Raw genomic sequence first — 13,743 nt, 5'->3', positions numbered from 1 at the left:
ATATGTTATGTGTGGCCTAAACTTCAAATGATATATAAATACACATATTCTAAATTTACAAAATTAAATGTGCATGAATATATCTTAGTGGTCTTTCACAGGTCTTTTTAAGGCCCTAGGCATGGTCCAGCCGTCCAATGCCCCAGTTAATTGTAAACAGCTTTAGGCTTGTAGTCCCAGACTAGTGCAGAATTTTAGAGATATCTGAAGCCTCATCTCCATCATTATACGGCTCCTACGAAGAAAAGAGCAAATGGAAATTACTAAAGTCCAGGCAACACAAGACTATAAATACTTGTTAGTGTACAATATGTACATCAGACTGGAAATAATTGCACCAAGACCTTTCTTACGGAATCTATAGTACAACAGACATTACGAACAGCAAAGATTGCTCCTCTCACCCATCGTGGATGCTGCATTTAAAATTTTCAGCTGTAAACTTAATTGCAGAGATACATTCTAGCACTGACCAACTGTAATGCTGACCATACACAAAGCAATTTTTGGAGCTTTCAATCACAGAAGTTTGCCACCAACTTTATCAATTGTTTCCCAGTTTCAAGCAACCCAACAACTGAAACTGTAATAAACCTTTATCCAAACCACCTCAATGCCAATCAAAGAGCATTTCAGTTTGATTCCAACCCCTGTCTATAATAGGGCTGCAACAACTAATCGACATAATCGATTATAATCGATTATTGAAAAAGTTGTCAACTTTTCCAATAATCGATTAATCGGCTTCCGATCAGCTGGCCCTGTTTACAGCTCCACACGCTGTGCGCCGCACCTTCTCCCCACCTCACGCTCGCCACTGCCAGACCCGCTCGCATCCACGCTCCACACGCCGCACCTCCTCCCCGCCTCACATTTCCTGCCCATCCACATCCATGATCGGCACAGGGACACGGGGAGAAGTAGTAAGGAGGAGCAGGTGTGGGGGATGACAGCTGCTGATAGACAGGTCCGATCGCAGAAGCACGTTGCTGGAAGACTGCTCAGGTAAGCCTACACCCCCCCCCCACATGGTGCTCTATAAATGTATTGCTGGGATTTGTCGTCCTCTATAGCTGATGGTACATTCTGCTGTACTGTATATTATACAGAGCATGAACCTGTACCATCAGCTATAGAGGAATACAAATCCCAGCAATACATTGTACGCTGTATGTATAATGTATTGCTGGGATTTGTTGTACTCCTCTATAGCTGGTGATATTCTGCATTGCGCTGTATAGAGGACTACAAGTCCCAGCAATAATACATTATACAGCGCAATGCAGAATACCACCAACTATTATGTACTATTGCTGGGATTTGTTGTATTCCTCTATAGCCGTTGCCATTCTGCATGTATTGCTGTATAATTTTACACTTTCCATTTCACTATATTGCACACCACACTAGCTTTTTTACTTCCACCGCTCCAAGCTTGCTCCTGTGATGGACTACAACCTCAATACAAACTAGTAGTCCTATCACTGGAGCCATTTTTTAAACTTTATTTTATAGTTTATCCGATTAACCGATTAATCGAACTTAATAATCGGCTAACTAATCGATTTTTAAAATAATCGTTAGCTGCAGCTCTAGTCTATAATTTTCTTGAAACTATTTTGAGCAAAGGAGGTGGGTTGCTATGGATTGCTTTACATTAAAACCTGTTGGAAAGCTTCAAAGATTACCAAGTACATGGTTAGCATAACTACTGGCTCCTAAAACATTGACAGTAACGTGTTCTGTAAACGGGAATGCTTAATACCTTTAGTATTTTCCACATATAGCTTTTTGCTGAAATATGGAAAACTAGAAAACACGTATAAAACTGGGAGCAATTGAATAAGTGCAGTTAGCCACAGCAGCCATTCAGAAGTCATCTTTGATGTTTTTACTTATATGAAGTGGAACTAAAACCTCCTACGCTTTACAGGCGAGGAGGGTGCCATCTTAGCTTCTATTTAGATCTGCAGTTGCTATGGTGCTACACATGTGACCAGCTATGATACCAGCCTTTGAAGGTTTGAAAGTTCAGTTGAGAGCTGACATTAGCACACTGGTAATGTGGCACTTATCACCTGAGACATGCCTTGAATGTAACTGTCTGGGGAAACACAACCATAGAGCTGTAGCACCTGACTCCTTCACGACCAGACAGACAGAAGTGGTAAATTGGTGTCCATCAGCTGCACTGAAAAGATCTGTCTGCAGACCACAAATCAGGCTGGACAACACTTTATTGCAGCTTGCACAGTCCCGCCTTCAGCCTCTAATGCATTTTACCTTATCAAGGGCTTAACCACAGAGATTTATCCTCTATGATTAAGCCCATGCTAGGGTGAAATGCATTAGAGGGCGGACCCGGAAACAGGACTGTGCAAGCTGCAATACAGTGTTTTCCAGTGAGATTTGTGGTGTGTGGTTTTCAGTGCAAGAGTTGTTTAGACAAACTGTTTAATTGGTGGGTTTACTTCCACTTTATAGATAAATATCACGTTTTACAGTTAAGTTTAACATTAAAAGTCAGCAACTATGACAATGTTTATATTTTATTACCTCAAATTGGTCAAAGTAACAATTAGCTCCATAAACTGGATTTGGAAAGGTTACTAGAGGAGGATTTACAACATTCTGCATATCTAGATCATCATCTTCCCCCTGTGAACAAATGAGACAGCCAGGTAAGCTTTTTTTTTTAAATAAAGCCAGGAATTATGGTACATTTCTGTGGAAATTATATAATTACCTATACAAATTGTAAAGCTAATGTGATGCATAGATGTAAAGTGATAACTTTGGTGTGTTTTTTTTGCAAGCAGTCATATTCTTTTAGTCCCTAAACTGTACAAGAAATTAAAATCCCCTAATCTATGCTCCAGTGCTTATAAGTGACCCCAAATCGACGTATTTCAAACTGACAACAAAGCAAAGAAAGTCCTAAAGCCCTTATGATGCATTATGCGATGTATATGAAAATGTACTCAAATAAATCCATATAATAACAAATATAAACACAGGATCCCAAACATTTAAACCATTTTAAACTACTCTATAATACCTTCGCAGTTCGTGCAGCACTAGGCACAGAGCCATGCATTAGACTCTTTGTACTGCCATTTCTTATTTTACTCATGTGTGACTCTCACCACTGAATCTTCTTCCATTTGTTTAATGATAGGTGTTTTATGTGGATACAACACTTTACATATAAGCTTGTGTTTCTTGTGTCACATTGTTGCACATTGGATAGTGTTGCATATTGTAGTTATCTGATTTTAAAGTCTGCACGTTTCTGAGCTGATGGAGGGGCTATACCCCACAAATGTATTTGCTTTAACTTAACTATACGCCTGACCCTCTAAATAAAGTGCTTTTAAATACATTACAATTCTTTTATTCATTTCTTGTGTTAATTTGTATGTACATCCTTGTTGATGTCCCTAATCCTGCATTGGCCCCTAGCACTGATTCCTGGGGCCACCACATCTGCTTGATTTGTTTGTCGAGGCCTCTACAGCCTCTTTCCCATGCACATGAATAACTTACAAAAGGTTACTTCGGATCATGGCCAGCTTGATGACATCACATGTCATCCTAGTGCCCATTAGGAGAGTAGGTACTCTCCTGAAGGTTAAACATTAGGAACATAGTTTAGTAAATGTTAACCAACCTTGAAATGTGTGAAGTGAAAACCGTCATTCTGTTTTCTGTAGTACAGGTAACCAACAGAAGCAGCGATCAGTGCAATCACCATTACAGTGACCAGCCCTGCAGTTACAGGATGTGATATGTGGCTGTCTGTAATCTCCTAAAAGTACAAATCACATAGGTAAATTAACTCTTGTTTGTGAAGACATCCTGTATAATCAAAGAACACAACACCTGTGCCGGTCACTGTAGACACTACATAACATAACAGTATGCATACTGTTTGAGGCTTTTCATGTGTTTACAACAATTACATGTCTGTTATATGCAAGTTATATATAAGAAATACAGTATTGCTCCAAGCCCAAATAACATATCAGGGTTTCATCTGTCATATACATAAAATAGGGTTTATTTACCTGTATAAGTGGTGCAATTAATGGTCCATCAATAATATGTATGATTCCATTAAAGGCAGGGATATCCCACAGTATAATAATTTTGTTGTTTACAACTTTAGGGCACTGTAGAGATATAAAAAGATTAACAAAGTGTCATATGATTGGGGGGAGATTAATGGCATGGTGACTATACTGTAGACATTAGATAGCTCCACATCTTAGAGCCAGTGCAGAAAAGAATATCATAATCCTTAGTGCAAGAATTAATATTATTTTATTTTTTTCTGGTATAAAAACAGATCTCCAAGCAGATATAAAAACACAAATCAATTGAATTATATATTCATTAAATTCAATGATCATTTAATGTATATTTTATAAATACATCTAGCATAAGTAGCTGAATTTGACTTGGTATCAGCCACTAGTAATCCCCCAAAAACAAACAATGCAGTTGTTACACACACTCAAACAGTTATTAAAAATAATGAATATCTACTTACTGGAGGCTGAGAGCAATTACCGAGGAACTCTGAGATAGAAAGATTGTATCCTGTGTTGGACAGCAATGTGGTACCATTTGTCAGATTTGAGTATGGAACTAAAATGTCTAGTTTAGAGATGTGATGTTCTAAATCCCGCCATGTTAGTGTCTGTGAAAAAAGTAGGGTCATTTAATAGGAAGATATAAAAGGTCAGATTCAACACAGACGTGAAAGGACACTTCATACCAACATAAAAGAGAACAGGTTCACACATGGGCGTAAAATGATATCTTATAACAAGACTTAAGAGAACCGATTAACGAGTAGGGGAGGCAAACTGTTGCTTCATATCAAGACATTAGAGAATGGATTTACACATGCAGGAAATTATACGTTATACCAAGTAAAAATAAATATATTACCCATAAGGGGGCAAACTAGTACCTTATATCAAGACATAAAAGAATACATTTACCCATTGAGGAGGTGAAGTGATACCTCATACTAAGATATGAGAAAAGTTTTACCCATAGAGAAGGTTAAGAGATACCTCATACTAAGATATAAGAAATGTAACTATAGAGGAGGTGAAGGTATACCTTATACTAAGATATAAGAGGACGTGGAAGTATACCTTGTGCTAAGTTATAAGAGAACAGAATTACCCATAGAGGAAGTCAAGTGATACCTTATACTAGGATCTAAAAAAAAATAGATTTATCTAAGCGATACCTCATACTAAGATACGAGATTAAACTATAAAGGGGCTGAAGGGATACCTTATACTAAGCTATAAGAGACACATATCTATAGAGGAGGCAAAGTAATACCTCATGCGAAGATATAAGAGAAGTAAAGTGATATCTCTAAAATATAAAAGATCAGATTTGCCTATATAAAGGTGAAGGGATATCTCATACTAAAATATAGGAGAACAGATTCATTCACATATAAGGTGAATTGATGCTGTATACAAATTTAAAAGAGCAGATTTACCCATACAAAGGTGAAGTTCTACCTCAATCTAAGATATAGAAGAACAGACAGAGGAGGTGAAGTGATATCTCATACTAAAATATAAGAGAACAGACAGAGGAGGTGAAGTGATATCTCATACTAAAATATAAGAGAACAGACAGAGGAGGTGAAGTGATATCTCATACTAAAATATAAGAGAACAGACAGAGGAGGTGAAGTGATATCTCATACTAAAATATAAGAGGACAGACAGAGGAGGTGAAGTGATATCTCATAGTAAAATATAAGAGGACAGACAGAGGAGGTGAAGTGATATCTCATAGTAAAATATAAGAGAACAGACAGAGGAGGTGAAGTGATATCTCATACTAAAATATAAGAGAACAGACAGAGGAGGTGAAGTGATATCTCATACTAAAATATAAGAGAACAGACAGAGGAGGTGAAGTGATATCTCATACTAAAATATAAGAGGACAGACAGAGGAGGTGAATTGATATCGCGTACTAAAATATAAGAGAACAGATTCACATTCACAGGAGGTCAGGGGATGCCTCATACTAATATATAAGAGTACAGGTCCACATATGGAAGAGGGATTGGGGTAATGTGAAAATTGATAAAAATGCACGATTTGATACTTGTGAACCTTTTAAAGTGAACTGGGCATAATAGATACACAAGCACAGCCACTGTGACTTCTTTTAGATGTTGCTAGTTCTCTAGCTGTCAGGTTTATCGGTGCTTCACTATCACACTAGCATAGCAATAGTGCAAGTATGAAGCTAGGAAAGTCAGAACTCACATATTTGTTCTAGGTCATTGAGTACCGAGGATAAGTATGACAGATAACAACCTAGTAACTTGTAAAGAAAGAAAACTTGGCAATTACATCATTCATATTTCTACTATGATAGGCTCACTTTAATGCTTCTCCCCTCACAGTAGTGATAGTGCAGACCCAACAAAGTAGTGTAAAAGGCAAAATGGTTGCACTTTGCAGTTTAATTCAATAAACCAGAATGCTGTTTATAATATATTACTCATTTTACTTACTACATTGTTGTCAAAGCTGCTATCTTCTGGAACAAATAATGTTCGATAGGAAGTTCTATTTACCAGCATATCCAAAAATTCAGCACCTTGAGAACTGGAATTACTATAATCTAGAATCATCTGGTGAAACACAATGTTTTAAACATACTTGTTATGAGTACAATGTATACACTTTATGGTATCTTACGTGTTTGTTAACGCTCAATAGCCAGTGAAAGGTTTTAACAGTACCTGAGATTTCAGATTCAGGTTATATGCAAATACAATATAAATACAAAGTGGTGAAAATTATCGAAACAACTGAGAAAGATACCTACACCTAGAAACATTATTCCATCAGTAGTTTCCTCATGTCTATGACACACATAGCTGCTTCAAAACTTTTGTGAATTTACGGACTCTCATTCCCCATTTACAGCAAAGGAATGGTAAATATGCATGGCTTAAATGAATTATTTACCAGACGAAACATGAATGCTGCCATTACTGACTCCTCATTATCCAAAAGCTAGTAGCCTAGCTGTCATTCTGGCCCCTAGCTTCAATACTCTGAACAAAGTCACTAACACAGAACAAGTAAGCTGATTAGGAATTCTGACATTTCTCTGACTTTGTTGATCTGCATGCTTGTTCTGGGCAAGTGACTCAGAAAGCACTAAGCATAGATGGTTGGCACAACAGACAGGCAAAAAGCATTTTCAGTAGGAAATCAGCAGTGGTAATCCTCATATTTCTATGAAATATTTTCTTTTGTACAACTATCTTCTGATATAATTTAAGTGAGAGGTCATTTCAAAGCAAGTAAAGAGGTGTCTGCATTTTTATAGTTTAATCTGCTACAGATACCCAGAAGCCCTCAATCCCCCAAGCACTCTGTATGCAAATATCAACATTCCAGCTCAAAGTTGTGCCTCTGCAGGCCCTCTACTAATCAGAGAGGTACAAGTGTGTGGAAGAGCTAGGAGTTGTAAACAAGAGGTTGTCATTGCATACTGAGCTCCCTGGGGTTGAGGGGTCCAGGGTATTCAAGAAACTAAAACAAGTATGTATTGACACCTTTAGGCGTGTGCCTTTAGGTCTTCATATAACTTAATTTACTTTGCTCAAGTGACAGGTTTGCTTTAACATCATTCTTCCCATTTCACATTTCTCTGGTCAAAACTGCTATGTAAGGTTTTCTTACCACCCAGGCTAAAAGAAAATAATTTATTGTCTATATTTTATAATATTTTAATATATTGTATAAATTGTTTCCTCCATTAAGGCTACCAGGGTTGGTGGAATATCAACTTCACTACTAGCTGCTGTTTCAGCTTTGGGTGAATATCAGTTAAATCTCTGATTGGCTCCTACAAAGAGATCTCTGTTCTCGATTCCTTGTTCTACTGTCTGCTTAGCCCAGTACAAGCACATTCCACTCTTTATTTATTTCTGTGCATGACAAAGAATGTAGTAGGAGTAATGAGAAGCATAGCATTGAAACCCTGCAGCATGAGTATTTCACTATTGTAGGCTTCTGCTTGTTCCTTTGGGCGCACATACTGGATACTTGTTCATGAGAATTTATGTGGTATCCAGAAATGAGGTCTGAGGTCTCAACTCAACATAACCTTATCTCTATGAAGAATTAGATGAGAGTCTTTACAGGAGAGGGCCACCTGTTCCGAAACCTGTCTCGAAGACGTGATGACCATGAGTAAGGTCACCGTACAAGTAAGGTCTGTCAAGGTAATATCCCTTATGGGCTTGAAAGGAGGCCTCTGCAGAGCTGACAAGACCAGAAAAAGATCTCACGGAGATACTGGGGAACAAATCGGGGGAGCAACATGGGCTGCTTCCTGTACAAAAGTTTGGTTTAAACTGCAAAGGTCTGGCAAATGGTTATCAAAAAACCACAGCCGGTTACATTGCCAGAGTAAAGGAAGCCTTAAGTAGGCCATCCAAGTTTTTTAGCACAGGGTCTTTTTTTTAAAGACCAATCATCCTTAACAGGGACTCTCAGGGACTTCTAAAGCAAGAAGTAGCCAGGTCCACCACTGAAACCTTTCACCTTTTTGTGGTAAGCTTCCTTAACTGGGTATTGCAGAGCAAACGTCATAGGAGGGATGTAAACTGGACGCGGACAGTTTTTGTACAAAATCTCCTGTACCACGGGGTAGACCAGAAGAGCCTCACTGAACCATTGCAAGAGTATTTGCTCTAAATGGCGTTAATAGCCTGATGGGAAACTGCTGCATGACTGCTGCAACGGAACCCATTCATCAATAGGAAAAGTGTTATACGGAGCTCCATGTCCGCATCACACCGTTTAAAGTGTTGCATTCACTGTGAGGCACACTGTGCCTGGGTCAGGAATCACACTGCCCACCCCTATTTGCCCAAAGGCAGGGGTCCAGGAAACCCATGGGGGTGTGGGTATAATGGCCGTCTGAGCCCCCCTACGTGTCTTGAAGATCCCGCACACGGGAGATCTGTAGGCACATACTCTGGGAGGGCATAACTCTTCCATGGAGGGGGTCTTCAGGGACATGACTCCATCAGATGGGTGGACCATGGACCTGTAGAGAACCCTGTGGCTAACTGCACCTCTTTGCACTGTGGTACCAAAGGTGAGTGCTGACCTCAGAGTACAGTGCTAAAGCAACATTACAGGCTGGCCCTGTATCTTCCACGTGATGGTCCTTGAGGATTGCCAAGGGACACTTATCCAGAAGCTGCAAAATCACAGCCTCAGTGGCTTAGGTGCAGCTAGGTTGAGGTGAGAGTTCTCTTCAGACAGTAGAATTTGCCAGAATCCAACTTTCAGTAGCGAGAGGTAGTCCTTCACCTCTCCCACAGATCTGTTTGCCAGTGTCAATTCACCTGAAGCTATCTACATATAACCAAGAGTCTAGGATTAGGACCCCATGTCCTGTACTGTACAATTAAGAAATAACTTTAGATGGACTTTACATATGCTGTATATGCACTTTTTTTTATCAATGTTATTTGACTGTTTTGCACTAATGTTTTTGATTCTTTAAGCACTTCCTTATATTTCGGTTTTTGTTTGATTTATTTTTAAGGCAGCATCTGAGGGGTGAAATTAATTTATTTTAAGGGTGTAGTGTACAGTATAGTATTTTAGATGCTTTGATGTGCCCAACACAAATGCCTCTATCGCTACCTCACTACAAGGGCCCTGTAGCAGGTTGTCATGTAGAGAGCCAGTCCTGTCTGGGGTTTTTGCATCACCAAGATTCCTGTCCTACACCTTCTGGGACCTCTACTCAGCCCCAGGTTTTACACCTTGTCCTTAAGGCAATTTAGTGCTCATGAGGCAAACAGACATGTCTCTGGAACCTGGGGAGCAGACAGTCTGTGTCTGCTGGAGCAGCATTTTGGTAACCTGACAAACAGAAGGTTTGTGCGGGTTGATATTTATTAGTGTGTTTGTGTGTAGTTAGTGCGGGGACAAGTATGGGTTTTTGTTCTGGACATTTTGGTTTAATTTGAGCACTGTACTCCAGGGAGCATTGTACCCACTACCTATTCCCCAGTTTACAGGCTCTTGCAGGTAGCATTGACACTTATTTATTTATACTGTCATTATCTATAACATTCTGGAGAGCGATTGCACACTGACTCTGAAACTGGAGGTAGACACATGATGACAAACTCCTCAGCAACTAAACTGCAACTTCACAATCTGTAACCTAATAAGGATTACACTATTCTCTATAAATCATTTATATCAGACCGTTCTGTTGTTGGCACCAGATTTAAGCACAGTACTGGATATTAATAATAACAATTAATGTCTTCAGATACAACTACATAACAGAAAGAAAACTCACTGAGTAGAATGTGGATGTTTTAGAATATGCCTGCAAAACTTCCAGCAGGTTTCCATTGCAGAAGCTGCCATCACCTACATATCCATCAGGACAATCGCAATCTGCATCTAGAAAACAACATTACATTTATAGGAATAATGAGATCGTCTTAACGGAATTGTACAACCTATCAAGCACATTTTGATATAAAGCTGTGACTAATATGTTTGATAAAATAGTCTATGCCAGAAGTTCCATAGCTGACATGTGATATAATTTAAACCGGCTTCACCACATCTGAGAACTGGTAAATTGCAAACATTTTTGGATAGACTTACATTCTTGAGTTAGAACAATGATAGGTGTACTTTAAAGGTGCAGAATATACTTACTGAGTAATAAAAAATGTATCAGGGTTATTCACTAAAGGGTGAAGAGTTTGGAGAAGGCAGGAGAAGTGAATAATCTATGAGAACACAACTGAACTGGAAAGTGAGCTCCTATGCTATAGGTATACAAACCTTTAAAGCGGTAACAGTAGACATCCCATGTCTCACTCAGGTTTGTTCTCTGTTTGTAGTCTACGATTCCAACATGATTTGACCCACAGCTTACACTGGGATACACCGTGGGATACCCTGCAGTTCTATTAAACAGCCATCCAACCAGGCAGCGGTGATAGCCCACCTATAGTACAGTCAAACATGAAGAGATGAAAAAGAACTTCACATTAATGCTGTGAAAAGAATAGTTCCAAAGTTACAGTACATGTTTAAGTTTAAAGAAGAATTATGAGGTGAGTGAAAATCACTCATCCTCATAGTTCGAGCCGACATGTGACAATGAAACTGTCACACGTCGCCTCAATAGATCGGGAAGTGAGCGAACACATACCGGCGCTCGCTCACTTCTCGATCATCTCCCTGCAGAGAGCAGTAACTGTCAATCACGTCTCCCCCCTCCCTGCTCCGATCCTCCAGTGTTGACTGGAGGAATGGAGGGGGGAGGGGCGGGCTCTGCCTCTAGATATGCAGATCCCGCTGTCACTGACGCAGCTGGGTGGATCTCGACAGTAAAGTAGGGATTCGGCTGCAGCGGTCTCAGTATACCGCAAGCTGTAGCTCGCGCTATACTGAGCTGTGGGTCACGGGAGGACGCTAGTATATGTCCTCCAGTGACCCTTAAGAGAACTATGGGGGAAAACACTTGACCAAAGTTCTCTATTAACTACAAAAAAAGTTGCATTCTCAGAACCCTAAAGCCGCAGCTGATCAAGAGGAGAACAGAAAAAGTAGTACAGCATGATCCAATTTGCTCCATTAGGTTAAAAAATCCTCCAAAACACCCAAAGGCATGTGGGGGGATGCATTATCCCAACAAAAGTGGGAAGATATCCAGACAAAAATTCTCATTTCCATCTAACACAACAAATAGTGGTGTGATGGATTCTCCTGTATAAAAAAAACAACTAAAGAATCCATATGAGAGTAATATTTTTTCTAACTTCTTTATAACAAACGCATCACAAATCTGGACAATACAAGCTAGGCATACTGTGTAAAGATTCATAAGCAATGGTTACATTATTATCAAATTGACAAGTAGATCTGAAAACATAACTATAGAAAGTTAAATGCAAAATCCGGCCTTTTTCTGGAACAGTTGCACATGGGCCAGCCTGTTCTATCTCACTGCAACCTTACAGGTCACTGAGGCTGCCTATTTCATTAAAAGAACCAATAGAGATACTTAAGGGGAAGGGAGAAGTGGTCAAGAACTGCATATAATATCAGCTGCCTATATCTTTGGACCTACTGATCTTCGCAACAACTTACAGTTTTCATGGAATACTTAAGTATTTTTTTTATATAATGTGAATTTTGAATTGTTAATGTTAGTAACTTTATGAAAAATGACTGAATATATCTTGCCACTTGAGTCTCTGACAGATAGAACAGACCGACAGTTAATTCATCTCACTAGTGTCTAACTGGTCAGATCAGTGGTGTGTAGAGCTGATCCCTTTAACTAGTCCATGAAACATGCCTAATGTCTTAAAATGTTGACAATACATATGTTGGATTATTCCTAACGACAAGCATATCTTTAATATTTTTTTTTATATCACAATAATTCTTCTTCATTATTTCAACTTAAAATGTCAATATTCACTTGAATTCACACAAATCTAACAATCATGTCTTCACTATGATCTTCAGTTTGCCCCTGTTTTTTTGAGAATAGACCAAGTAGAGCATATAAGAAATACTGTTGGTGATGAAGAATTCTGTACCTGTTGGGCAGCCGACAGCTGTTGGAAAGTGGCGATGCTTGCCCCCTCTGAACTGCATAGACTTACTGCTTCTTCATATGTTAATTGATATTTGCCTTTTGGGGACTGCAAATGAAAAACTCCAGCTGTTTTCTCTGAAAAAAAGAAATAACCATAGCTGTAACACAATGCTTACTAGTGGCCTATTTAAAGCTTGCACCAAGTTCATACAAATCGTAGTTCCACTGCATACAGATGTACCAAAAAAGCCATGCATTTGTAATATGTTACAATGGGTTTTAAAAGTAAACTTAGCCTTTAAAGCCTTTGGAACAGAATGACAGCCAGGTAACTAGTATTTTCCAAAGAAGACGTTTTCAGTGTCAGTCTGCGTATTCTCGCCCTACAGATTTCCTTTCAGGGTGTGGTTGGGTAGGTCCACTGGGAGCTCAGAGAGGTGAAGGTACATCAAAGTGGGGGACAATTGTTTAACAGGGTCATATTCAAGGGAATTCGGGATAAAAGAATGCCACTAATTGGATGATTTAGGTATTGGGGGCCATCCATCTACAAAAAATGAATGCCAGGATCAAAATTAGAACCACCCAGCAAGTTAGATGGTACCCCTTCCGTCAGATGAAATGGCATATTTTCATGTTGGTCTGTAGTGTTCCCTTATAAATAATAAAGAATTTTTGTCATTGAATGAATTGTTAGTAACAACACGTTTATAACCGAAAAGCCACATTCAGTGGTGAGTTTGCATTACACAAATTCCACATTCCGTGTACCTTCATAATGGAGATCAGTGCAGGTTGCCAGTGGGTCACAGCCTCCATTTTCTTGTAGGCATCGGTCAACAGGTGGAATGTATTTTTCAAGGCATTGCACACCATTGCCCACATAACCATCGTGACATTCACATCTCCGCGTGTTCTGAAAAAAGGATAAGTTAGGTCTGACAGAAGAACTCATTATGGAACATTAAATCATGAAATTAATAAATACGTAAATAAATAAATAAAATACTGCCAGTGGGAGCCACAAGGGTTGGGGAGGGGGGGGGGGGGGGGGGGGGGGGGGGGAAG

General features: G+C 39.2%; 1 protein-coding gene across 1 annotated transcript in view; it reads right to left on the bottom strand.

The window, feature by feature from the left end:
* Positions 1–181: 181 nt before the first annotated feature.
* STAB1 (stabilin 1) overlaps positions 182–13,743 on the bottom strand; it is a 145,403-nt gene continuing 131,841 nt past the window's right edge. The window contains exons 57-66 of the mRNA XM_018562472.1: positions 13,447–13,591; positions 12,677–12,810; positions 10,905–11,070; positions 10,405–10,511; positions 6,569–6,688; positions 4,553–4,702; positions 4,068–4,172; positions 3,671–3,808; positions 2,557–2,658; positions 182–235 (exon numbers count right to left, since the gene is read on the bottom strand). Coding sequence (XP_018417974.1) covers positions 182–235; positions 2,557–2,658; positions 3,671–3,808; positions 4,068–4,172; positions 4,553–4,702; positions 6,569–6,688; positions 10,405–10,511; positions 10,905–11,070; positions 12,677–12,810; positions 13,447–13,591 — 1,221 coding nt within the window. The remainder of the gene's footprint in view (positions 236–2,556; positions 2,659–3,670; positions 3,809–4,067; positions 4,173–4,552; positions 4,703–6,568; positions 6,689–10,404; positions 10,512–10,904; positions 11,071–12,676; positions 12,811–13,446; positions 13,592–13,743) is intronic.

Source organism: Nanorana parkeri, unplaced genomic scaffold (assembly GCF_000935625.1).
Source record: "Nanorana parkeri isolate BGI_ZX_2015 unplaced genomic scaffold, ASM93562v1 scaffold579, whole genome shotgun sequence".
Classification (NCBI taxonomy): Eukaryota; Metazoa; Chordata; class Amphibia; order Anura; family Dicroglossidae; genus Nanorana; species Nanorana parkeri.
Note: the sequence above shows the minus strand (reverse complement) of the source record. Positions and strands in the feature narration are given on the sequence as shown.